The sequence below is a fragment of the Rhinolophus sinicus genome, chromosome 5 (genome assembly GCF_057876585.1).
Source record: "Rhinolophus sinicus isolate RSI-liver-muscle chromosome 5, RSI-T2T, whole genome shotgun sequence".
NCBI lineage: Eukaryota > Metazoa > Chordata > Mammalia > Chiroptera > Rhinolophidae > Rhinolophus > Rhinolophus sinicus.
In genome coordinates, this window is record NC_142505.1 from 108066860 (window position 1) to 108093611 (window position 26752).

A 26752-nucleotide genomic window follows, 5' to 3' on the forward strand; every position below is an offset into this window, starting at 1 on the left:
TAACTGACACTTAGGAAGTTTTTTCCTTTCCACATCTGTAAGTGACACTATCAGTTTTTAATGTTTTGACAAACATTTTTAAAGGTCATGGAATAATCATAACTTTCCCATTGATTATTAAGACGCCTCTGCATGGTTTGAAGTCTGCCTGGTCATTTTTACAGTCCTGCTCTACAGTGCAAAGCGAGAACTGCCCGTACATACACATTTTATCTGTAGAGGTATGTGTAAGTTATTTCATAAAAATTCCACAAGACGAGAAAGCTTTACCATAAATACCAAATAACTGGTCTCTAGTAGCTACCTCAACTGGGAGTTAGAAAATCCCTTCAGTCTGAGGAGATCATTTAATCACATCTGCCATTCTCAAAGATTCAAAATTATTCCACCTACTTGGTTACCATTCAAGCTACTAAAATTCACTGTTTTACTTTAAAAATTAATAAGCCTAAAATAGAAGATAAATCAACTAAACAGTTACTGCAAGAGGTTCCCAAACTAGTGGCACCAGAATCATTTCACAGTCTGTAAAAGAGGATGGCTGCCCTTTCACCCCCAGGTTTCCGTTTTAATAGGTAGGGAGGGCTGAGCAGTCTGTCAGGCTCTGGAGATTTTATGCTGCTCTGGAGACTACAGTCTGAGACCCGTTCCTGCCATGCTGCTCACACACTGTACATGTCAACCACTTGGGGAACTTGTGAAGTGCAGACTCCAAGTCTGGATGTCTAGCGTGAGGCCCAATCCTGAATTTCTAATGAGGCCCCAGACAAAGCAGGTGCAGCTGCTCAGAGGACCGCACTGAGGACATGCAGATGAGAGACTAGACTTGGCACTAACAGCATGTCAGGAAGGGGAAGGGCTTGGGCTGCCCTGGGGCTACAGCACCTCACAGGACAGAGTCCAAAACCATACACTCGAGGCTGAAGCCTTTACACTGGCCAAGGCAGTCTCACCACCGCAGCTCCAACGCCACAAGAATTACTGCTGTCTTACTCTTTGCTACACGTCCCTTTTTACAAGTTGGCACATTATAATAATTTATGAAAGGTTACATACCATAGTTGGGAAGGAAAACTAAAACCTTTTGGCTTAGCCATTTGAGGTTAGAAAGTGGAGCCTGTCATTTTTAGAACAGACAGCTGGCAGCGGTCATCTTTCTTACTGGGATGATGAAAACAAGTGTGCTGCTGGGACCTCTGAGAATGGGTTCAAATATGTAGTTTCCATAAATCTCACTCTAAGCTCTACTTCTCCTCATGAAACAGGATTCACAATTTAAACAAAATCTATTTGAAGCTTCATATTTTCCCCAGCATTAAAAACAATGTACATACGCTTCCGGAATTTTGGAAAAGTTCACTTTGCAGCAACTGCACAGCAGATGGTCTCTGGGATGCATTCTTTTTGGTCAACTGCTGGATATACTTGGCTTGCATGGGACACCTCTTACTGAGTGATTCAGGTATCTGACCAGCTCTTAAACCTGTGAGAACTTGGGCTCGCTCCATCTCTGTTCCAAATGGCTGGAAGAGCTCTAGCAGGATCACACCCAAGCTGTACATATCCGACTGGAAAAGGGGGAAGGGACGTCAGGAATGAAACACCAAGTGAGTACAACAGTACCAGTTCAGTGCACCACCCTCTCAAATACGAGAGACTGGCTAAGAAAGGACGGTCTGTAGTCTCTACAATGAAGGGAATGGCGGGCTGGCGCATCTCTCGGAGGCGGTTATCTGCCGACCTGATGGATGTACCATCCTGAGTGAGAGGCTGACAGGTACTGTCACAATCCCCATATCAACTGCCAACAAAGGGAAGGACTGGTGGCCAGGGGAGGGTAGGGATAATCCCACTGCCCACAGCAGTCACCACCATACACCTGACTCCACCTCTCCTTGAAAATCCAGGCTTGACACAGCCGCAGACAGATGTGAGCTCACGTGTGTGGGTGCCCGCTCCAGAGGGGTCACAAGAGTATCCCTGGGCCACCCCAGTCTCACCTCTGCCTCGACTCAAGCAATTTTGGTAAAGTTTAACAAACTGCATAAAATCGGTGTTACTGTTCCTAAAAATAGTTTTTTAGGAAGCTCTATACTAGACAGGACTTCAGGAGCAGTCATGGTTTTTTCTGGTAGCTCTTTCCTAATCCATCCAAAAAGCTGAATGATTCATCAAAAGGAAAAAACTGACTGGGCTTTTCTTTGGAGAAAAGGATTTACTTAACATTCCTTCCAGGAACAATGTGGATTAAACTTTCTGGTCTCTCCATTCTACTGTAAAGGGAGTGAAGTGGTACACTTCCTTGCAGCATTAGTTAGCGTTTATTTAAGCTTGAAAACTGAAGAATGAAAGGCTGAAAACAGGCCTCTGAATTCCAGCTGCCTGAGGTGCGTGACACTGTAACGGGAAAGCTCATTTCAAGAACAACTCATTACACCCAAGGGTTTAGAAATAGCTTAAAAAGCAGTGCAGTCAGATTCCACTGAGAAGTGAGGCTTCCTATCACGGCCGCCTGATGTAATAGGTAAGCTACAGAACTGTGGCCTCCAAAAACACCTCGACCTCGGAACTTCCCCTGCATTTACTGTATTTTTTGACTGCATAAAAAGTCCAGTAAAAGGGTAAAAAGCAAGAAACATTACCTTGGCATCATACGCAGACCCTTCCAACTGTTCGGGGGAAGCGTACAGACATGTACCCACCCTGGAAGTATGTGCTGGTGTTCCTACAATTTGAAAAGCTGAGTATTAAATTCTGCAGTCGATATTAAGAACACTGTAGCTCCCAAGGGAACGACAGAGGCTTTTGTCTTTATCTCACTTTTGCTAGTAAATCTTTGCAATTCTTTTTAAATCTTGACATCTTACGGTTTGAGTGCAAACAAGCAAACAACAACCCCCACCACTTACTCTTTCCATCCCTGATGTTCCAGTCCGTGTTCTTCAGTATGATGTCTGTGCAGGCCAGACCAAAGTCTCCTATTTTCACTTGCTGATCAGGGCCATGAAGAAAAATATTTCTGGGCTATAAACAAACAGAACAAGTCAAGTCCTCGGTGTTCTTAAAACAAATAGCAAAAATGGGTGGATGTTAAGAGTTTTCAACTCAGCAGCAAGTAGCCCTTCAAAAATTAAACATCAGAGCAGTGGTTCTCAAACAGCTGCACGTTACAATCACTGGGGGAGCTTTAAAGAAATCTCAATGTCCAAGCCATTCCCCAAACCAGTTATATTGAAATTCCGGTGGGTGGACATCAGGCATTGGTATTATTTAAAAGTCTCCCCAGATTATTGCAAGTTTGAGAACCACTAATGTAGAATGTGCATGCACACAAGTGCTCCTCGAGCCTAACTGGACACCAGAATCACCAGAGAAACTTAGAAACCGTTGTCCGCTCCAGTAAGCCGAAGACATTGATTTTTTTTTTTTAATGAAAAAACATTGATTTTTTTTTTTTCTAGCTCTCACATGATTCTTATATGTTAGCCGGGGCTAGGAATGACTAGGTCACACCATAAAGGTCCACACTTAGCTCTATGTAAGTTAAGCCACCACCATAGACCCAGAACATCCCCCAGCGGAACGACTCCTATGTCAGTGAAAAACGGCACCCATGTTGGAGGAGGGGAGGATTCCACTGAAATCTAAAAAATATTTAGGTTAGAAGTTGGGTTGTCTTACTTTAAATGTAACAATTTTAATTTTTTATTTCAATGTATAAATTCCTGTTTTACCTTTGTTAGTTTTTTTATCTATAGCTGAATGGAAAGAGAAAATACAAAGAATCTAATGAGTAAGGTGATAATTTGGATAGTTCCTGTGATTGAGGAAAGCCCTGAAAACTGTGCTTATATTTGACACTATATGATATAGGAACAAAATTTGAAAAAGTTTGGCTCTGATATAAAAATGAATTGTGTTCATGGATACGAGTCTCAACAATTCTAGAATAGTTCTAGAACTGAACTGATGGAATCATCAAAAGACTAAAACTGAGCAATTCCGTAACAAGTTTCCCCTGACCTCTTTAAGTCCTCACTCTTAAGTTTTTCTCATGGGAAACATAACCATGAGGGGCAGCAGGGAGCTGGTCACTGGTGGTGCCAAGTCACCAGAAGAAGGCCCACCTGCCACGCTCCACACTCAAGTCTACAAAGCCATAATAAAAGAAGACTGCACTGCGATCCAGGCACTGCTAAGAAGCCACCCCGTCAATCAGCCCATAACCGTGCTGGCCAACTCCACCATCAACAGGTCACTTGGGAGCAAGGTACCCTCCTTTCTCCTCCTGCACTTTTAGAAAAGACTCACCTGGTTGTGTTCTCGCGAACCCAGGAAACCTCCTCACTGCCCTCCCCACGCCCAAGGCTGGACAGTACGTGTCAGGCAGGCTCACTCTGCACCCAAAGCAGTGATCCTCTAGGTCTGCAACGCGTCCCTTCCACTTATGCAAGCAGATGTGACAAAGACTAGAGCGCATTTGGTTGGAGGAACGTTCACGTCATCCTCTCAAATATCCCAACGGTGATTACACGTCTGTGATGGGATCATTGTTTCCCCTTTTTTACATGTTTTCATTTTCTAAATGGCTATACAATTATTAACTTTATAATTAATTTTTTTTCAAAAAGTCACCCTTTCCTTTACCCCACCCTCTTCTCTTATCTTGCAGTCATGCTGTAAAGCCACTACTTATATGTATTTTTTTTAAGAACAGCATAAACAGCTCCGCTAATCATAGACAAAACATTTGCTGCATTATCTCTGAGACCATGAAAGAGCAGGTTTTACTACTGATACTATGACTTTGGCAAAACCTTGAAAAACACAAAACCTAGTTGTCAATCACCCTGTGGGTTAATTTAAGGACTAAGTGGCTTAACAGCAATTACCATTATTTTTACACTATGAGCTCTTTACAAGAATCAACTTTCAAAGCTATAAGTAAGTTATTTCGGTTGCCTTGGTAAATTTGCATTTATACAACACACAGATTTTATAATACGAAAGTCACTGGTTTGGGGTCATTTAAAACGGGCAAAAGAAAAGGAAAATGTCAATGCATATACCAGAAAAATACTGAACCAAAATACTAAACACACTTATTTCCATAGAAATGGCAAGCTAACACAATTATTATTTCTAACTACATAAGGCTACTTAAAATGCACTTTGGTTTTTCTCCCAAGCAGATGCAGTCCATCATCCCCATTCATCTGGCTGCCAAATACCACACGGCACAAAGTTTGCGCTGTTTGCTAGAACATGGCGCGGACCCCGACATAAGGTAAGTTAACTCAGGAGGCGATCGCTTCTAGAGGAGGGTACGCATGCTTTAGGTATCACTTTGCCCAGCCCTATCGGGAGTCATCCACTCTTCACAGGTCGTGGACTACAAATTGTCATGTTTCAAATGAATCGGTTTCTTTACGGACTAGATGAGATACTCTGAACAAGTTGAAAAGATGCAGGAACACACATCAGTCAGCGCCCTTGGGGGTGAGCGTAGTGAGCGCTCAGCAACAGTGTCAGGAAGGTGCATTCATGCGCTCACAGCCCACAGGGAGTTTAAAGACATATGTTAGATATGAAAAACAGAGTTTCTTCTTTACCCACCACTAGAAGGTATGTCTCATGACAGGGTTTTCTTGCTCACCAATACCAATATATTTCTACCACTTAAACCAATGCCTGACACTTAGTAAGCACCCAATACCATCTGAATGGATGCAAGGATTACATGGTATACAAGTCACACATCTTCTTGCCCCCACGACTAAAAGAAGGTTCAGCCCCAAATCCTGACCATACTCCAGAAGAGCCCACCTGATGCGACCTTGCCTTCACCTCTCCCAGCGCACCCCACCCAGCTTGGCAGGTCCTCCCGCAGCCACCCCAGGACTGGACCATCGCTAACTCGCCCATCTGCCTCAGTACACCCTTTCCTACCCTTCAAGCCCCAGGTCGTCCCTGGATCAGGCTTTCTAGAACTTTGCCCACTTGCAGTATTTACTCCACTGGTTAAATGTTTCATGTCTCCCACAGACTGACTGTAAGGCCTGCCAAGGCAGGGACGACGCTATTTCACCACAGCCCTAGCAGAGGAAAACCCTGCACTGAATAAACATCTGTAAACTTAAAATCATTTTCTAACTTCAATGGAGCAGTTATATGTTCCTAATAAATCTCCCCCTTTTTTCTGCCAAAAGAAAGGAATTTTGGAGGCAGTCCTGAGAGATTTCAGGAAAGCAGCAGATGAGGGCCAGGCTGTGAAACACGCATTCCACCTGGGTCAGTGCAGGGAATGACAACGAAGTGGCTTCACAAACTGCAGTGACTGAGGTCCAGGTTCAGCCCTGTCGTCTAGCCGACCTCCACACACGAGAGACAACGCCCAGCAGAAGAGCACACGCACAACCACCAACTGAGTCAGTGGCCTCGGGCCCTGTATGGCTCACTTCTCTGGTAACCCCAGATCACGCTCAAGTCCACCCAATTCTAATGAATGGCTGCTAACTCAGCTCACGGCACTGCGTGAGGTGCTACGGTACAGAACGCACTAGGACACAGCCTTGAAGAGGCCAGTCCTAGCAGGAGTCACAAAATTGAAACAAGCTGCTAGAGAAAGTTGGGCCCCTCTGTGCTGTGATGCATACTGCCCTGTCCCCCCCAAAACGCTGTGATATCCTGAGAATTAAACAGCAATGCAGATCTTCAAACACTTCTGTAAAGTAACTAAGAGGGATGGTCTGAAATAAATGTTGCCTTCTTAAGCACCAAGGCCCGCTGTGAACCGAATGTAACCTGTGTCCCTCCTATTCCAGGGACACGAGAGGCCTCACCGCACTTCACCTGATGTTACTGCACTGGCCTGTCACTTCTAGCACGTTGACAAAACCGGGGAACAGAATCCAGAGGCTGCTGACAGACCTTCAGCGTAAAGCCATGGCTTGTCTCCGCGTTGTATGTGAGCACGGAGCTCAAGTGAATGCTTGCGTGGACAACAGCAACAAGCTTTCACCCCTCCACCTGGCCGTAACATATGGGACCTACCCAGTTCTCGCCATCTTAGCCCAAAACGGTGCCCATATCAACGCCATTAATGAATCCAGTATGACACCCCTTCACATGGCGGCAGATATACTGAATAAGGAGATGATGGAGACGCTCATTGCCTGTGGAGCAAACGTCAACTGCGCCGTCTCATGCACGGGGAACACGGCCCTGAAGCTGGCGGTGTGCACCGCGTCCAGCAAAGCCGGCCGCCTGCTGGCAGCGGGCATCAGCTGCATCCGTGTGCTGCTGACACACGGCGCCCACGTGAATGCCCAGGACCACAAAGGCCTCACAGCCATGCACGAGGCATGTTTCGGAGGCAGAGAGGCAATAATCCACCTCCTGCTGGAATTTGAAGCAAACGTTAATATCTTAACGAAAAATGGGGAGTCTCCGATCTACATGTACCTACAGCGCAGATCCAACATCAGAGACACTGCGCTTCTTGCCAAGCTGCTTTACCACGCCTACCCTTTGCGACTGACCAATAGCCAAGGCATTCTACCTGCAGGAATCATGCTACCGGAATTCCAGCTCTTAAGGGAAACCCTAGTAAAGTTATCTCAAAAACCCTTATCCCTAGAGGACATCTGTAAAAGAAATATCAGAAATCTTTATGGTGAGAGATACAAGCAACACGTTAAACACCTTCTCCCGGGGAAGATGTGGAGTTCTGTATACGGATATTATGACTTAGCTTGCCTCTTGAAATAAGACCGCAAAGTTTCACAGTGCCAAAGAATTCCAGTAACGCCAATTACATTTTCTGGCTACCCGCATATCCAAAAATACTCAACCCATTGCCTTCTAAACCTCAAACGTACAAACCACTGGTCCTTAAACCTTTCTCAAAAAATAAAATGATCTGCATATTCACTTGTTCCTAAATATTCTTTGAAATGCATCTTCTATGATTTAATTTTGTCCCCAAAAGTAAGCAAATTCATTTAAAACTCTCAGCAAAAGAAGTAAATATATTTTCTCTTTCTTGATGGCCTTTTGTGGATAAAAACTAGAATAGTCATTACAGATTTTTCAAACAGCAGAAAAACTTGTCCCATGTTAAGTTTCCTTTAAGATGGGTAATTACAGAAACAGGTTTGCCCTCAAGGCTGAAATAAGAGATGAGTACTTCTGTCAGCATTACATAATTTGGCACCATCAACTACAGTACTAGTAGCCAGTCAGAGCACACTTACTACCTGAAAAACAGTGAGAATTTCTAACGTCCAAAGATTACTGTTTTTAAATTCAATCTGAAGTTTTCATGTTCTGGATCTATAAAACCATGATTTCAATATGAAGGTTTAACGATTTCGTTCCAAGTAGATGAACTAAGATACACAATCATTCATTCAAAGAACCAACACCAAGTCACCCCTGATAAGTTTCCATTATTTCATCTCCCCCACTTACCTTCAGATCTCTGTGTACAATTCCCATGTTATGTATGTAAAATACACCTTCCACCAATTCTTGAAAAATTTTTGTTGCAACACTGGCCATAACATAAGGACCTGAAGTTAAAAAAAAAAAAAAAAAGAAGCAAGTTTTGTTTCTCTAATTTTTTGGAGTTTTTTGCTTATTACATTAACATCTAAATGTTAAATGCAGTTCCAAATACAGTAACTTCTGACACATACACAACATTCAGATTTTTAACAAAGTCAATACTCCAAAACGGTTCAAACCTAGAAACTGGCAGGGAGCGCTCCTCAGCTAGCAAAGCCATCACAAACGAGCACTCAACAGTGGGTGGACTGTCCCCACAAAGAGACTTCTGATTTCACTCAGAGCCCCTGTATAAATTACACTGTAAACAATTCTCAGGCATCAGGTGGCTATGGTTAAGTCCCCTTCAACCCCTGACATCCTGGGGTTTAAGGCTAATAAATCTGGTATCCTTGCCCACTGTGGACTGGAGACATTATTACAAATAATGGAAGAAGAAGATAAATTATGTAAGCCCACGGGGTGAGCTTCATCATCTGGAAGATTTGGAATGCATTTTCTAAAAACAACTAAAAAACGATGTGTATGGGGAAAAGTAAGTGAATTAATTCATCTGTTAATATGACATAACATGTGAACTTAGAGGGTGGAGAGGTTTTGTAGGACTAAAACAAATAAATTGATAAAAAAAATCCTGGAGTTTTTCCAGTCAAGTAAGTTTAGTACTATGGTAAGCATGTACTAGCTCTGCTGTATTCAATCATTTTCAATCATAAACCTATTGTTTACCTTCAAGCACAAGAACACCACACGCTACCTTCTCCCTGAATGAGCCCACTTTGTCATACAGCTCAATCCTATTCCACACTCTCCTGACCCTACCTAGCATATAACTAGGGACCTCAAGTACATGAGAAGACAGACAACTCTGTGTGTGTGTGTGTGTGTGTGTGTGTGTGTGTGTGTGTGTGTGTAAAAGCAATGGCTCCACTATAAGTTCATCTACTGTGGCCTATGACTCCCCCTTACCCTGAAGTGACAACCTCCTACCTAGGTAGAAATGCAAGGAGGGTTTTTGACTTTTCACAACTATATCATTGACAACCTTCCTTTGTCTTTAATATAGTTCTCATTTTAACCCACCTAACACATCCAAATGGTGGACGACTGTTAGAGAATTCAGTCATCACATACAATAAGTTCCCATTCACTCAGTGCTACAGCCTTGACACTTACTGCTTTTATCCTCTCAACAACCCCATAAAACTGGAATGACCCACGTATTACAGTGAGGAAAAGACTGAGAGCAGTTACTGACTTGCCCAAAACCTTATACCTGGTGAGTATTAGAGCCAGAATTCAAACCCAGGTCTCTCACTCATGGGACTGCCGAGAATGACTGACGTAAAATGTAACTGCTCTAAGGCAATACATACAGTGCTAGAATACTACAAAGCTAACATGTTTTATTTTAAACTATTTTCTAAAGAAAAATATATATCACGCTACCGTTACCATACATATCTTGCCTTCACTGTTTTGACAGGTTTACTGTACTGGATGGTACAGAGTTCTCATCCCACACTTCATGAGGGACTCATTTCCCACATGGAAGGTTAAAGGTCAACAGGACACATGATTTAATACACCATTCTCCTTTTCATAAAGACATTGCTCATGCAGCAGGCAAAGGATTCAATTTCACAAGGCACTGAAGACACCCCACACACTACCTGCCACGAGTGAACTGTGCTGACTGGCGTGTCCTAGGTACACGGCAAGCTAGAGAAGAGGGTGTGGGGGGGTATCGAGGAGCTGCCGGAGGGAGACCTCGTGTTTCTGTCTCCTCTAAGATTTTAAGTAGGTTAACGGACCTATATTTCAGACCAAATAGAGGGTCACAGTGTCATTAGGAGTAAACAGTGATTAATGATCAATAGTTCACTGAATGTTTACTTAAAAATCAGGCCACTCGTATCCCCTATTTTGATCATCTAATACAGCGAATTTCAACTTTGGCCACACATTAGAATCAACAAGAGAACTTTCAGAAAAAAAAAATACCAAAGGCCAAGCCCTATCCAAGACCAATTATATAAAAATATTACTGGTGTGGTCCCAGACAACAGCCCTTTAAAAAAATTGATTTTTTAGAACAATCTTAGATTTACAGAAAACGTGGACGATAGCAGACAGTTCCCATTTACCCCAACCCAGGTCTCCCTGTTGTACCTTACACCAATGCACCAATATTGCTACCAGTCCGCAGTTTATTCACACTTCCATAGTTTTTACCTAATGTCCTTTTTCTGTTCCAGGACTCGACCCAGGACACCACATTACGTTTAGTTGTCATATCTCTTTGAGGCTCCTCTGGTCTGTAACAGTTTCTCACTTTCCCTGTGTATGATGACGTTGGCAGTTTTGAGAAGTACTGGTCAGGTATTCTGTAGAATGTCCCTCAGTTGGGGTTTGTCTGAGGTTTTTCTCATGATTAGACTGGGGTTGTGGATTTTGGGGGGGAAGACCACAGAGACAGAGCGCTCTCTCACCATGTCTTATCAAGGCCACATACTATCAAAGAAGGGGTTATAACGTCATTTGGAGTGAAGAGCAAATGAACTATCACTGCTGATGTTCACCTTGATCACTAGCTGAGGTGATGTTTGTCAGGTTCCTCCCCTGTAAAGTTCTTTACTGACAACATCTTTTTAAAAGTTCCCCTGGTGATTCCAATGTGCAGCCCAAGTTGAGAACCACTGCTATAATATTTTTAAACTATTAACCTAACAACATTTCCAGGAATATACAACTGCAGGGGAGGGAGTAGTGGGGGGCGGGGGGCATCTGGATCTTGATGGGGATAAACTCTGGGCCACATACCCTTCTACTGGGGCTTCTTTAAAGGTGTTTTTTTTTTTTTTGTAAAAGTACACGTTTTCAGGTTAAAAAAATAAAAAAAGTATTTAAATTTTTTAAATAAAAAATTTTAAATTAAGAAAAAATTTTTAAAGACCTTTTCCACCCAAAATCATTTACCTAAATTCTAGCGTTACTGCTTAAATATCAATAAATTATGTCTCACAGAGAAATTTAACTTCCAAATACCCATTTGTTTTTTAAAAATGTTGAAATAAGCATAATTGTTTCTTTGGTTTAAAACAAGTGATTTTTTTTTCCCTTCTAATCTAAAGCACCTGGAGGCAGATGGCAGCAGATCCTGCTGCCTTTATTTCCCAGCCTGGTACTTACAGACCCACATGGTACTTACAGACCCACACGGTACTTACAGACCCACACGGTACTTACAGACCCACACGGTATTTACAGACCCACACAGCACTACAGACCCACACGGAACTGCAGACCCACACGGTACTTACAAACCCATACGGTACTACAGACCCACATGGTACCACAGATCCACATGGTACTTACACGCAGCTTCGTCCACACACTCACGGCCCCGCTTGTTTCTCTCTACTATCCAGTCCCACAGTGAGAGCTCACACAGCTGCATCTGGATATGCAGCATCAGGTGGTACTGCACCTAGGGGGCGACACAACACAGGCTCCCATCTTTGTGCCATTCGCTCCCGTTAATTTAGTCAACAACTACTCCTCTAGGACAAGCATTGGCCTAAGTGATGAGGACAGAGACAACTGACACAGGCCTGCCCCAAACGCCCAAAGCCTAGTGAAGGAGATGGAGAAGTAAAGCAATACTTATAACGAATGGCATGTCCTAATCCAAGTGGGCAGGCGCAGGCCCACTGGAGTTAGGCAGCCATCAAAGGGCAGAAGCTCGTGAATGTGACACTGAGGCACCGGGCCTGGACTGTTTGGTATGCTCACTACATACACAGTTGTTAAAGCTCAGATCAAGTATCAAAGAATGGCTATGTGGTATCCTGCTACTCTGTGTATACCCCAGAGTATTTATATAGTTTGGCTGGCTTCACATTATACATAACTAATAACTTGTTTAAGGAAAAGTAAAAATTAAGCTCACTGTAGCCCATTCGTTGAGGCATCCAGGAAAATTTTCCAAATGCATTACAGAGAAATAAAACTATTCTGATTTAAAATCCCTCAAACCCAATTCCTCTGTATTCAGGTGAACCTATTCAATGTTTTTTGTTTCACAAAAAAAATACAGAGTCACATTCCTGGACAAGAATTAACTCTGCGTGTGTGTATACATACGAGGTATGATCAAAAAATTACAGTGAATGCTGCTGCCGAGTGCCATCCATGGAAAGTCAGGGATCTTTAATACGGGAAGTGGTGCCTCAAACCTTAGTAACCGTGTGTGACAAGTTTCAACTTGTTCAGTGCAGTCAGTTGGGTGTTGAACTACGTTTGAGAGAAGGTGTGTCTAAAGCAGGGGTATCCAAACTGCAGCCCAATCCATTTTTAATTGGCCCGCAGCAAATTCCAAAAATATATTTAGTTTACTTAAATAAACCAGGTGAGGCAATACGTACTTCACCTCAAGTGAGGGGACCGGCTGTTTGTGTATTTTAACGAATATGGCCCTTGGTGAAAAACGTTGAAAAAAGTTTGGACACCCCTGGTCTAAAGTGTGGTAAAACATCCTCCATCATGACAACGCTCCATGTCACACATCGCCTCTGGTATGGCAATTTCTGTCAAATAAAAACATTACACTGTGTCCTCATCCTTATTCAACGGATCTGGCACCGTGCAACTCCTGGCTCTTCCCCAAAGTCAAAATGATTCAGGATATCGAGGCAGCCACGACAGCACAACTAAAGATACTCATGAAAGAGGACCTCCAGAACTGCTTCAGAAAGTGGCAAGAACGATGGGGTAAGTATGTTCAAAGAGGGGGTGTGGCAGGCATTTTTAAGGGAATTAATGGCAATGTATCTTTTACTGTAATAATTATTTTTATTTAAACATTCACTGTACTGTTTGATCATACCTCGTAGATGGATTTCACAGTTCTGTAATCCAACATGACAGATTATGTGTAGACCCTGTTAAGTTCAAGTTTTTAAAATACTGATAGTCATTACTAGTGAGACTACCTGGGAGTCTCACCAGCAGATTAGTATAACCCTCAGCAAGAGTATCCTGAACACTGACCTGGCGATCCTACTCAGACTCTCTCCTAAAGCCATGTCCCCCAAAGTAGAAAACCTGTCTGCATGAATATTTTTATAGCACGATGCTAACATACAAGAGAAATAGAGAGTGCATAACGCTTCCAAGTCCAGGGTACATGTGTGGGAATACCTATAGGAGGGAATGACTCAGTCAGGAAGGTCCGAAAAGGAAGAGCAGGAGTTAACTATGTGAAGGAAGGAAGACCAGATATGAAGACTCGCGGAAAGAAGAAACAGCAGAGGGCAGAAGAGCTAGAAGAGGGAAGAGTGGAAGGTGAGAAGTCAGCTGAGAGACAGAAGGCCCCACCGAGCCACAGTGATTATGGGTCAACATCAAATTGGTAGGTTCCAGGAAAGTCATCTACCTCTGTCATCCCCAACAAGTTTAAGTTTTCTTCAGAAGATTCCTCGGTGGATGTGAAATTCTCTTCTAAGCCTGAATTAAGCCTACGCGGCGGGTGAATCTCAACAGACCTGGACGACAAACCAGACAAGCCATTTCCTTGGAACTCAATGGATGACTCTAATTCATTAGCATCTCTGGTGAGTAATTTGGTGGTATAGTTCACCAATCTGTTATTCTGATTTTCAATTCCAGATTCCAAGGATTTTTCTTCTTCTGAGGTGTACTCAGCAAAGATAATGGATGAGCTATTACTTTCATCATTTTTAACATCAGACTGATCGCTGGAGGGAAAAAAAAACCAGTAAGGATAAAAATCAATGTCAAAAAAAGTAATTCAACTGTCATTTCAAATCTGTATGAGTCTTACTGATAAACTCCTGAAAAAAAAAAATGGCAGCAAATCTGTGTAGCAGCCACATTTATTTAAAATATTGACTGGAAATATCTGAGGAAGAAATAATTTAACATTTCATAATGAAAATAAGCAAAAAGAAAAGCCTAAAACACTACTGAGCTTCTAATAGCAAAAGACGAAGGCAGCCTAATGCAGGTGATAGGAGGTTGTATGTAACCAGTAAAGTCCACACCAGTCCACATACCTGTCATCCTCCTGGCTGGGGATCACTTTCAGAGATGGCAACTGAAGAGCAATTCTATCTGCTGAGCAAAAACAAAAACTAATTTCAAACAGCCCAAGTTTCTAATTTATAGTCCAAGGCAGGGCTAAATTACCCAAATAACACCAAAGGAGGTTACAAGTCTGAACATGGCATGTCCTTCTGGCAAAACACAATATGAGCTTATGCAAAGCAGCGGCACATTTTAGGAACTATAAAACAGAGCTGTTCCATGACACAAGGGGTCAGCAGACTCCTGGGAACGATCTGACAGTAAGTATTTCGGGTTTTGTGGGGCCCTGCGGGCCCTGTTTTAAAAGCCACCAGACAATACAATGAACGAGCATGTGTTCTCATACGCTGTATTTATTACTGACACTGAAATGTTGAATATAATTTTCAAAGTATTCTTTTGATTTCTTATAACTACTTAAAAATGTGTGGAGGGGGGAACGACAAACAAACCATTCTCAACTTATGGGATGCACACAAACAGGAACAGACCAGACATGGCCCATGGCCGCAGTCTGCTCAATCCTCAACTCTACCATCTGACTCTACTGCTTACCTTGTGTTCGGGCCATGTGAACGTGTTCTATCCAAGCAGTGTGGTAACCTACAATATTAGGGTGCTGCAGACCCGCCAGCACCTTCACTTCCCGTAGCACCTAAAGAGGAAACATACTTAGATCTGGCTTTTACTGGCAATTTGTTAAATGTTCATGGTATCGACTACTACTAGTTCCAGAGTAAAAGCAGCAAAAGCCCCTCTGTGTAAGCAATCTCATCTATGTTAAAACAATGGGAATGTTTTTGTGAGAGACAAACGCAATTGCTACAGCAACTAAGCATACATGTATATAGCACTTTATATGCTACATAGTTCATTTATAATCACTCTCCTATAAGTAAGTCCAGTCTTCAAGGTGAATAAAACCATGGTTGTCAGCACTATTTCAAGGGTGGGAGACAGAAGTGGTTTAGAGGACTAGGTCATTTGCCCAGGACCATTCCGCATGTACAGGAGAATATTGGGACCTGACTGAGCTCATGTTTTTCCATAACAAGCTGTATTGTACATGAATGGTTTCCTCAAAAAATTAATTTCCCCAGTGATGACCATGAAATGTGGTCAATCTGAAAGCCCTATAAAAAAGTCATATAAAAATTTAGTTTTGATGTTTATTTTACTGTAACCCATTCCTAGTAAACTGGCAATCCATATCACCTAGTATTTGCGAAATACACACACACACACACACACACACACACACACACACTCTCACACACAAACAGGGAAAAAAACTACTAAATACTCGATTGTTCAAAATAAATAAATTTTGAAAATCATACCTTCATGCAATCTGTCTTAGTTGCACCCTTAATCAGGATTTTTTTAATCGCATAATACTGACCATCTAATTTATTCCTGACCTAAAAAGTAGAAGAGACAAAGCATATTGCGCCATTAAATTGCAACTGAGGAAAGAAAGTTCTTTTAACCTGAGCTTAGATCATCCAAACTAGCCAGAGATAAAATTCAGCTAAAGACCTGCATCCTGTCTACTATGTTCAGGGAAGCTGGCAGTGGGCAGGCAGACCACAATCTTTTCAAAATGCAATTCGAGTCCAGCTCCAAGGAGCTGCAGGTCTGAGAATGCGCATGGTAGTCAAAGGGCTCTGTCTGGGCCACATCACAAGGGCACCACTTTTTTCAGTAATATATTCTTAATAAATATACAACAAAACCTCAGTTTCCAGAATCCACCTAAACCTCCAACATGGTTAGGAAAAAAATAAAACCTGCCAACTTCCCCATAGATGACAAATCTTAATGAAAAGTAAACATACATGACAAAGGAATTTTCCTTTGAGCTCTTTAAATAACAATAACAAAAATAACTTCTTAAAATACATTTGTTTAGAGTAACAGGTCAAGGAGAATATGTAGAAAACAACCTTGTAAACTCGTCCATATCCACCTTTTCCTAAGATGGCAAGCTCTTCAAACTCATTTAAGTAACGTGAAGTTTGTGCTTCAAAGGTTACTTCCCTTGATCTAAAAGTTAAATACAGTCAATATTAAAACATGCGAGCATCAGAACGTTCTAGGGTAGTTCACGTTCACTGTACTACTGCCTCATTTATCACTAAATTGTGATAATTTAGAAAAGGATGAGCAAAATTGAAATGTTTCATTCTCGATCAAAAAAACATTTGCTACGCAAATCGAGAGTGTAATAAAGGTAGCAGGGAGATCATTCATCTAATTTTAAGTATTTTACTAGTGATTAGTATTCGATGACTAACAGGCAGAAGTTGATTAGCAGAGGTCAGTAATAAAGTTACTTAAATTCCTTAATGATCCAGACCAGTTACAGATTTCAAACTAGCATTTCCTAAATCTAGCCAAAATTCAGTGGTTTTCCCAATAGATTGGACATCAGTACTCTGAATTAGGGGTGGAGCTTATGGAACCCACAGAGACTGGGGGGAACCGGGGATCAAAAAGGAGGGAAATGAGAAGTAAAGCAAATCTTGGAGCACTAATTAATTGCTGAGAACAAAGTTTGCGATTTCCATAAACAAGCCTATCTACATTATTTTTTAACCCAAACTAATTTCTGATTAATTCAGGATTCTTAATCCTGATTTCTTTTTGGATGGTTTAATCTTACATAATCACAAAAGTATTTATTACATACCTGATCTTCTGGATATGAGAATTATCCTCACAAGGATCCTAAAATCAAAGTGATTTTTAAAAGCATTTCAAAAATTTCATGGAGTAAGGAATCTATCAAAATTCAATGTCACATTAATAGTCCAAAATGCTTAAACAATATATTTTTTAAAAGATTCAATGGCTTTTCCAATATTACCTAAGAGTATTACCTATATATTGAAAATACTTCCCTCTTAATCAAAAATAACTAGTAAAAGTTATATTCTTGCTGTGCACTGACAAAGCTGAGAAGCTACCAAGAAGCTCCATCAGCAAATAATGTGATTTTACCTTCAAAACTGACCATTTCTCACATCTCCGCTGCTACCACCCATCCCAAGCCACCGTCATCTCCTCTCGCCTGTATGATGCACCTGTCTCCCTGCTTGTGCCCTTGGCCTCTCTCGGCCTAATCTCAACACAGCAGCTGCTGTGATCCCTTTAAGATTTAAGTCAGATTCCATCACTCCTCTGCTCAAAATCCTGCCATGCTTCCCATTTTACTCGGTGTGAAAACCAAAGACATGTAAGTGGTCACAAGCACCAGTTCCATCCAACCTTCTTGCTGCCGTCTTGCCCCATCTCTCCCACCCACCCCCTTGCTTCCTCCAGCCAGAAGGCTGCCTGTCAGCTTCCCTCGGCCAAGCACACGGCTCCGTGGGGCACCACTGTGACTGGGCCTGGAGCACTTTTCCCTCCAGGTATCTGCATGGCCCCTGTCTCAACTCCAGCTCCCGATTCCAACAACAGTCTCACTGAGGACCTCCCTGGCCACCCTACGTAACATTCACAAATTTTCTAAGCCCCTGACTGCTTTCTGTCTCGCCTTACCCCTTGTCACCATCTAACAGCCCGTTTCTTTTTACAGTTTTATTTTTCTGTTGTTTACTGTCCCCTCACCAGAACAGAAGCTCCATGAGGGCAGGGATTCTATTTTGTTTACTGCTTGAACTGCAGCACCTACAGGAGAGCCTAACACACAGTAATCATTCAATAAATATTTGTCGAATAAACAAATTAAAGTTAACGTTTTTATAGACCCGTATTATAATCAGGATTTCGTAACGCTTTAAAAAAGTCCTCTTGAAATCAAAATGTTTTTGTCACACACAAAGTATGCATTTTAGTGCTTACCTGCCAAACTCTCTCTTTCGCTGACCTCATTAAATGAGTAATGGCTCTGTTGTGATGCAGTCTCAATGAGCTGAACTCATCGCTACAGGTGAAAGAAGACAGCAGCCCCATTTTGATAAAGGTCTGACAAAGTACTAGAAAAAGAATACGGAAAACTATTGGAAAGGCCATCAAGAAGATGGCTATTTTTTTAAAGAGTACACAGAGAACAAAGAGCAATAACAGCCTCTATAAGGAAACAAGTTACATTTATACACACATTACAACTTGGGGACTGACCCTCTACTAGCAAAGCAACCACTGGTCCAGTCCCCCCTGATCAGGAACACGCCTGTAATTACTTCTCTGATACTGACCAGTCTTTTTCTCACCATGCCTGGTCAGTCAGTTAAGTACTAAGCTCCATCCGTTAAAAAGGCAAGAAAAAGTGTAAACAGAGTAATGCTCTCACATTCAAGCTCATTGTACTTCGCTGGCAGGCACTGAGACAACAAAAAAGGCAGGAGTGGAAACGAATGATTAGAACTGACAATAAAGTGAGTATTAATTGTTGTTTTCTATTATGGAGTATCTTTAACCAGCATTGAAAAGGCATACATGCGATGTGTGTACAGACCAAATACTAGGGGGAAAGTGAAGTCTTAAGTCATGACAGCGGGCTCCTCAGGAAAAGAAGTTTCTATAGAATAAGTATTGGCTTTTACTCATTCAAGCAATATAGATCCATATAGGACATCTTTCTACATGGAAAACTCCGCATTTAGATTATCCACCAACTGAATCACACAAAAACATTTATTTAAATAGACTTTGTTTAAAAACTCAGTCATTCAAAAAAATCTTAAATCAGCAGGATTTGCTTTAACTAGGCGCAAGGTCACTATATTAAAATCATTCTAACCTGCTTTTCTCTACGGTGAGTCCAATACAATGACCCCCAGCTACCAATGCTTTGGAACCTACAGAACATTCTTTTTTTGTACAACCCACCTCCCCGCCACTTATTCAGGAAAAGCAGTGTACACCGTACAAATAATGTTCACCATTTTTCATGCCCCATCAAGCTTATGAAAATGATCATCTGCCTTTAAATAAAAGCATTACATTCCAAGACCACATAAGGGAATCTGTAAGTTTGAGGATTTCTAACACCAAACAAAACTTGGAAAGACGTTTTAGGTAGAAAACATCCTTAGAATCTGACTGGAGCTATTAAAGAAGCCACACTGGTCTCGGTCAATGAACTGAACGAGAAACACCGTAGTATATAACTCTGCTTACTTCTGTGCTCACATTTCTCACACAAGGAATTCTGGCAGGAACCAAAATAGAAATTTTCAACAACTGTGGCATAAGAAGAAAAGTATTTGGTCTTTGTCTCTGGTTCCTGGCACCCAGCTCCTAAGTGCTAGGGTTGCTTGGAGCATGTTTTCTTTTAATATTTGGTCTCTGACCCAGTTTGTGACACAAGAGCTCCTAAGACCCTTGGAATCTCCAGAGTGAAGAGTGTCTTTCTGCAGGCTAATGAGGTGGCTGAGGCCCCCTAGAAAGCTTCAAGATGGGGACCAGTCACCAGAAAGACCCAGCCACGATGAGAAGCTTAAAACTTTCAGCTCCACCCAATCCTATTCTCTGGGGATGGGAGACGGCTGGAGATTGAGTTCATCTCATGATGGTACCAACATGATAAAGCCTCCATAAAAATCCCTAAAATACAGGGTTCGAAGAGCTTCTGGGAAACACATCCACACGCCAGGAGGGTGGTGCACCCCAACTCCACGGGGACAGAAGCTGCTGCACTCTGGACCCTATCAGACCTCACCGTATGTACCTCATCGGGCTGTTTATCTGCGTCCGTTATCACACCCTTTATTACATAATAAACCTGTAAGCATAAGTAAGTGTCCTCCGAGTTCTGTGAGCTATTATAGCCAATTGTCAAACCTGAGGGATGGGGGGGTAGTGGACATCAATTTAGATCCAAGTCAGACACAAGTATGGGTAACCTGAGGACCCTGGGGACACACTACTCACAAAGGCACCTGAAATAAGGGCAGTCTTGTGTGACGGAGCCCTTGACCGTGGGATTTGACACTGACTCCAAACCGTAGGACACCCAGCTAGTATCCAAGAACTGGTCGGGGCAGGAAAAACAACCCCGCACATGTGGTACAGGGAGTGTGCAGAGGGAAACAGCGTCTAGTCAACACCCCAAAAGGCTGCTGTTCGGTGCTCAGGTCAAGAACTGGTTCAGAGGGAATGGCTGTGGTTTTTCATTCACCTGCTCACCGACTAAACCATAACAGATCTTCACAAATTACATGAATTATTGTTACAGATACAAAAGAACCAGCTCTTATCCATATAAATATGCACAATTTAATGGTTATTACTCTTTTGGGCCCCCCAGTGATTATATTCCTAAGGAATTACCAAGAGGAAAACATGAAATGAATTTAAGGAATATAAACCATTGACACTTAACATCACATTTTTATATACCTGCAGCTTCTCAGACCCGCAGCACTAAATAACAGTGTTTGTACAAGTTTTATAAAGCAAGATTAGTTCATTCTTACTAACATTTGAACACCTGTCTTGAACGAAGTGGGTTTGGTTCATGCACATGGCTCAAGTGTTCCAGCAAAGAAACAAGCAACAGCTGGTTTGCAACGGCAAAAGGGAATGTCGGCTGCTGTTGGGGTCCTTTTAACACCTGTAGCTCTGCTGGGACATCAGATTCTAAAAATTAAAAAGGGAAAAAAATTTCATAAATGGTCAACATATCTCATAATGACAAAACAGCACATTCTAATTAACGGAACAAAGTATTTTAACTTACAGAAGTAAGAAACAAAGCAGCAGTTAAACTGTGTGGGGTTAGTCAAGACAGACTTTCTGGAACTGAGTTTTGACTTGAATTCCCGAAGTTGGAAGACTAACAGAAAGAGGCCATTGGGGGGAGGGAGAGAGTTTTGGTAGTAACAATGTACGCAAAGGCAGAAATAAATACATGAACAAATAAAGGTTCAAGCAAACAAGCAGGAATAGGGTGGCTTCCTGCCATTGAGAGGACAGCCCAGGCCCAGGCATAAGGAACCAAGCTGAGCAGAGGGGAAGGGAAACAGAGGAAGGACAGAAACTTCGTTTTGAGCATGAGCCTCTATGTACCAGGCGTTTTTATGCACGATCTCATTTAATCTTCACAGGACAGTAAACGGTAAGTGTTACCATTCCCATTTTACAGATGAGGACACTGATCTCCTCAGAGGGTAAGGAACTTTTGGAAGCAGGCAGATCAGACCGACTCTCAAGCCACGCCCACTGTCCTCTTTTCACCACACAAGATCAACCAGACAGACAAGTTGGCACTTACAACTGAAGGTCATAAGTTCTTACTTATTGTTTTAGTAACACATTATTGAACAGGCCAAAAACACAATGAAGGAAAAATGTTTGAGGAAACTGTTCTGGAAACATGTAATGGGGAGCCTAGAAGGAGGCATACAACAGTGAACAGGAGATGTTAGGATAAGCTAGTAAAGGAAGTATGTAACAAAAACATGGAAAGAAAAAGGTCCCAGAGAGATGAAGAAAAAATGGACTGGCCAGGATTTAAAACACTAGGAATGGGAGGACGGAGGTGTTAATGAGTGGAAATGAGTAAGAAGGGGGTGTCAGAGGAAAGATGAGACAACTCAAATGCTCAATAGCTGTTGACCCAACTCAAGTGGAAATGACACACGGACCATAGACCCTACACCTGCTAAAATCATCCCATTTCAAATATTCTATTCCACTCTCCTCTACGAACGACTAAAGGTCCTGGAAAACCCAAGTTTTCAAATCCAGGCTTCATTCACCAATTTCCTCTGTGACCTTCAGGTGGACAAAAAAAGACCTGCACGTTTGTAGATGTGCTACTCATTTTAAATAAATACTTACTGTCGGAATATGGGAAAGAAAAAGGATAAAAAATGTGGCCATGTAAAAACTTCTCTATGTAAAGACATTCTTAAAGTTAAAATAAGAATTACAAATTCAGATATAGTACATATATCTGTACTATACACGACAAGGTAATAAAATTTATAGAACTTACAAACTATTAAAAAATAAAGCACAATTAAGATTCAAAGAGCTTCAACATAACTAGTAACTAATGACATACACATTAAAATAACTACAGTACAGAGTTTGCCATCAGATTGCTAACTACTGACAACCTGGAATACCTGGTGTTGTTATGGGCAGAGAAAAAAGACATTTTCGAACACAATAGGATACAAGTGTTTGGAACCTTTGGCAATACATCCTAGAATTTAAAATGTGCAAATCTTTGACCCGGCACCTGTACTTTTGGAAATACATACCAAGGAAGTAACTAAGCAAAGCACAACAGCCAAATATGTACAAGATGTTCAGCATAACACTGTTTAGAGTATTGAAACAGCGTTAAGTTACATACACATACGAGTGACAGGATACTACGCAGCTGTTCAAAACGACTGTGTACAGAAAGCATCATAAATAGTTCACTATCAAGTCAAAGAGGCTGGCTATCAATCAGGAACACGAATGAAAGGCAGGCGAGATAGTTTCAAACAAACCAAAACACCCTTTCTGGTCATCATGTTAGCAAGATGTATCAAGACCTTTTTTTTAATAGCATCTTTCTTTCACCCAACAAATTCTACTCTGTGGATCTGTTCTAAAGAAATAATCAGATATTAACAAAGATTTATGTATACAGACATCAAACCCATTATTATTTCTAATGGTTAAAAAAAAAAAAAGAAAAAGCAAACCTATTTTCCAACAATTGAGCAAAGACTACAGAAATGATAGTACAGAATGCGACAGTCTTAAAGTAATATTTTAAAGGCTAATTTATCGCAAGAAAATGCTAATGTCACATTTAGAGAGCAGAACATCAAATGTTTACCATACTACTACGATCACAATTTTAAAGTCTATTTATTTTACAGCTATATAAATCTATACACACAAAAAGAATGGAAAGAACTACACAGACAAAACATTTGCCCTCTCTTTTCAATGATACATCGACAGAATTTGTAAAAGGAATGAAATTACAGTGGACATGCCATTGTGTAGTCTGCCTTTTTGATCCATAGGCCTCTAGCTGGCATACAGCAGCTCTGAATAAATAGTTGCAAATGAATACACCAAATTGTTAGCACTGAGTTAGCCCCTGGGGTGCAAAGGTGACTTTCCCTTCTTTTTCCTTGACTCCTTTAAATTTTTGTGAATGACTTCTCTAAATTTCTATCTTATTTGGACAAAAATCGAAACAAATCTTTAATCTAGTCATGATACCTTTCTTTGACAAATAGTTTTTAACACAAAATTCATCAAATACGTTGTCTCCAGCTACACCAAAATGTAAACAGTAATCTCTAGGTAATGAGATTATGGTTTTTAAATCTTCTTCAGGCTTTTCTATATTTTCAACATAGTCTGTAATGTGAACTTTTAAAAATATACACTGAATTGTTAACAATGGTGAGATTACGGTTAGGAGGGTTTTCTAGTTCTTTATACTTTCCTATGTTCTACAATGAGAAAATTCTACTATTTAATAAGAAAAAACAAAAGAGAATGGCTGGTCCGTGGAGTAGAAAGAACCTAATAAACCAAGAAAATGAGAACTTTAAGACCAGTGGACTCATGCAAGAAGGAAGAAAACTGAAAGGAAATGAAGTCTGAAGCTGAAAGCTTCCCATCTCACAGTTCTGGTCAAGAGTAGAAGAGGAAAGTGGCTAAAAGGAAAGATGAAGTCAAGTCCTCTTACAAAAAATGATAAGTAAGATCTATATCCTAGGTGAATTAAAGTTCTAGACTTCTGCCAAGTAGGAGGGGAGCAGACAAACCGGAAAGGGATCACCAAACTCAGTCTCCTCAGGAAAGTATAACCCAAATGGTCCATTATTAAATGAATGAGGAACCTGGAGGGTTAATCCAAGGGAAAATTTGGGAAAACTCATGTCAGATGAAAGAAGAAAAATGAATGAGTCTGACAATGGGCTTACCGTTGGCCTCCTTCTAATGCATGCTGTTCCACCAGGGAAAACATACAGTAACTGATCAAAGGCTCATGCCAGCTCTAGAAGAAGCCCTACACAATAAACTCCTGCAGAGCACCGGTTTCAGAGTTACACTTAGGTTTACACCATTAACCGGCACAGCGACCTCCTCCCATCACACAGAAGACCTTTGAGAAACTATTTAACTGTTGTTTTCACGTCTACTACAAAAAAAACTACCTTTTTCAAAGGCTTTCCTTTTCACATAAAAAGATAAATTATGTTTGGACGTGCTGAGCCTCTTTGGAAGAAAAGGTGATATGTAAACACAACAGTATTATCAGAAACCCAGAAGGAAATTTTTAGAAGCTAATCTAAGATCACTCCCTTCAAGAACAATCTTCAATTTGCAGAAAACCTTATCACAATGTTACAGAAAAGACAGACTTACGTGTCTATAGCTGGGGCTTTTCCCATGACATAACACTTTATGTATTATGAAGCTGCTGTAACATACTACCTTACGTATGGAAAAAATCAGTTTGTCCATTAAAAAATAGTTATCTTACAACTGTCCCCTGCTAATGGCCTACTTAAATTACCACCAGTCTGCTTCTGTCTCCCTTTAGGGTCAAAAATTATAAGTAGTATTAAGGATGAAGATCTAAGAATTTAAGGAATTAAAACCTTTGCAACTCAGCTTCCACCTTTAAATCCATTCCACGTGGTAACAGTTACTTCAGGCTTCAACTGAATATGTATTCTCTGTAATCACCTTATTCAAACTACCCAATAGTAAAAACCTCCCTGAATCAATGTTTTCAGTCTTGATAGCACAATTTTTAAAACTGCCATAACAACTGGTTGTAATTAAAGAACCCACTGCACTTTCATTAAAATACTGGAGACTTGAAATTGGTTAGTCAATATTTTAAGTCTCTCTCACTTTATGTGATTTAAGAACGTGACACACTTAGGCCCTAATCTCCCAGTAAACAAAAGCCTCAAGAAAACCTGGGCATTTCTTTTTAAAACCGAGGAGGAGGATTTCCATACTGCCTCACTATGTATGGGAGGTCTTTAGCTACCCTACCGGTGAAGCGAGACTAGAGAAGCTACAAATCAAAACTCAACCCAAAGTCAGCGCGTACGGTCTGCAACGTCCCTCTCTAGTAGTTTACAAAGTTCATGCACCTCGCCTGACAAAACCACAGGGCTTGAGAACGGACAAGTGGCCTGAGGGAAGTCTTCAGCAAGTCCGAAGCCCTGAGTCCGCAGAGACAAAAACCAAGAAACAGAAATCTAAACAAACCAGCGGGTTGCAGAGACTCGTTGCAATGTTTACCTTACCCGACCGACACGCCCGCCGCCCCCGGCACTGCACCGCTGAGCCCCAGCTCAAGCCAAAATCCAGCCAAATCTCCCCAGATCCCGGAGCGAATCTCGCTGCTGCCCAGCCCACCGACAATTAAAGTGGACGGGGAAAGGGGCGGGACGCCGCAGCATTCCGGGTCCCTTACCATCATACTTGGGGTCCGAGCCTTCCGCCGGAAAGTCGATGGCAGGCGGCGCAGGCAGGGCCCAGGCTCCGTCGCCTTCCGCCTCGCGCTCGCGGGCTTCGGAGCTGCCCCCCAGCATCGTGGACCGCGCACGGGACGCAGCCCAGCACGCCCACCAGCGAGGGACCACCTCGCTCAGCTCCAGCAGCGAACGCCACCGAATCCGGAAGTAGCCCCTGGCGAAACGGAAGTCTTGACCCGGACTCTCGCGAGCCGCTGCAGGGGGCGGGCCATGCTGCAGGCTCCGCCCCTTCCAGGAGGGAAGGATGATGGATTGGTCCCGCAGGGACGCACCCCTGGCGCAGGCGCCCTGCTGGGCTGGTTCTCAGGCGGCGCCCGGCGGGCTGGTGGGACTGGGTGCCCACCATGCACGAGTGGACCCCTGCTTGCGCTCCCGGGCACCTCTTCTCGCTGTTCTTTAGACCTAAGTACCCGCAGGCGAATCAGAGCGCTCACATCTCACGGCAGGACTCGGGTGCAAGTATTGGAATCACGTGTCTGCAAAGATTTTTTTTTAACACAAACGTTTACATTTTGAGGACACAACAGTGACTATTTGTCATTTGTTTTTCAAAAAAAATAAAAAAATAAAAACCAAGACACGTGTCAACAAGAACTGAACCT

The 26752-nt window shown here is 41.9% G+C and overlaps 2 protein-coding genes across 4 annotated transcripts in view; one reads left to right on the forward strand and one right to left on the reverse strand.

Annotated features, from left to right (window-relative positions):
- EIF2AK1 (eukaryotic translation initiation factor 2 alpha kinase 1) overlaps positions 1 to 26360 on the reverse strand; it is a 28223-nt gene extending 1863 nt beyond the window's left edge. The window contains exons 1-14 of one of the 3 annotated variants that reach the window (XM_019716470.3): positions 26090 to 26344; positions 21106 to 21264; positions 18523 to 18656; positions 17369 to 17406; positions 16623 to 16722; positions 16017 to 16097; positions 15232 to 15331; positions 14646 to 14703; positions 14006 to 14327; positions 11947 to 12058; positions 8473 to 8573; positions 2910 to 3024; positions 2643 to 2725; positions 1335 to 1568 (exon numbers count right to left, since the gene is read on the reverse strand). In XM_019716470.3, the coding sequence (XP_019572029.1) occupies positions 1335 to 1568; positions 2643 to 2725; positions 2910 to 3024; positions 8473 to 8573; positions 11947 to 12058; positions 14006 to 14327; positions 14646 to 14703; positions 15232 to 15331; positions 16017 to 16097; positions 16623 to 16722; positions 17369 to 17406; positions 18523 to 18656; positions 21106 to 21264; positions 26090 to 26207 (1755 nt within the window). In that variant the 5' untranslated portion in view covers positions 26208 to 26344. Of the gene's footprint in view, positions 1 to 1334; positions 1569 to 2642; positions 2726 to 2909; positions 3025 to 8472; positions 8574 to 11946; positions 12059 to 14005; positions 14328 to 14645; positions 14707 to 15231; positions 15332 to 16016; positions 16098 to 16622; positions 16723 to 17368; positions 17407 to 18522; positions 18657 to 21105; positions 21265 to 26089 lie in introns of all 3 variants that reach the window. The other 2 variants (XM_019716469.3, XM_074313934.2) reach the window with 2 other exon arrangements.
- Positions 4015 to 7932, forward strand: ANKRD61 (ankyrin repeat domain 61). The gene is made up of 3 exons (XM_019716474.3): positions 4015 to 4270; positions 5193 to 5287; positions 6825 to 7932. The coding sequence occupies exons 1-3, from the start codon at positions 4055 to 4057 to the stop codon at positions 7768 to 7770; spliced, it is 1257 nt and encodes a 418-aa protein (XP_019572033.3). The 5' UTR covers positions 4015 to 4054; the 3' UTR covers positions 7771 to 7932.
- Positions 26361 to 26752: the final 392 nt, after the last annotated feature.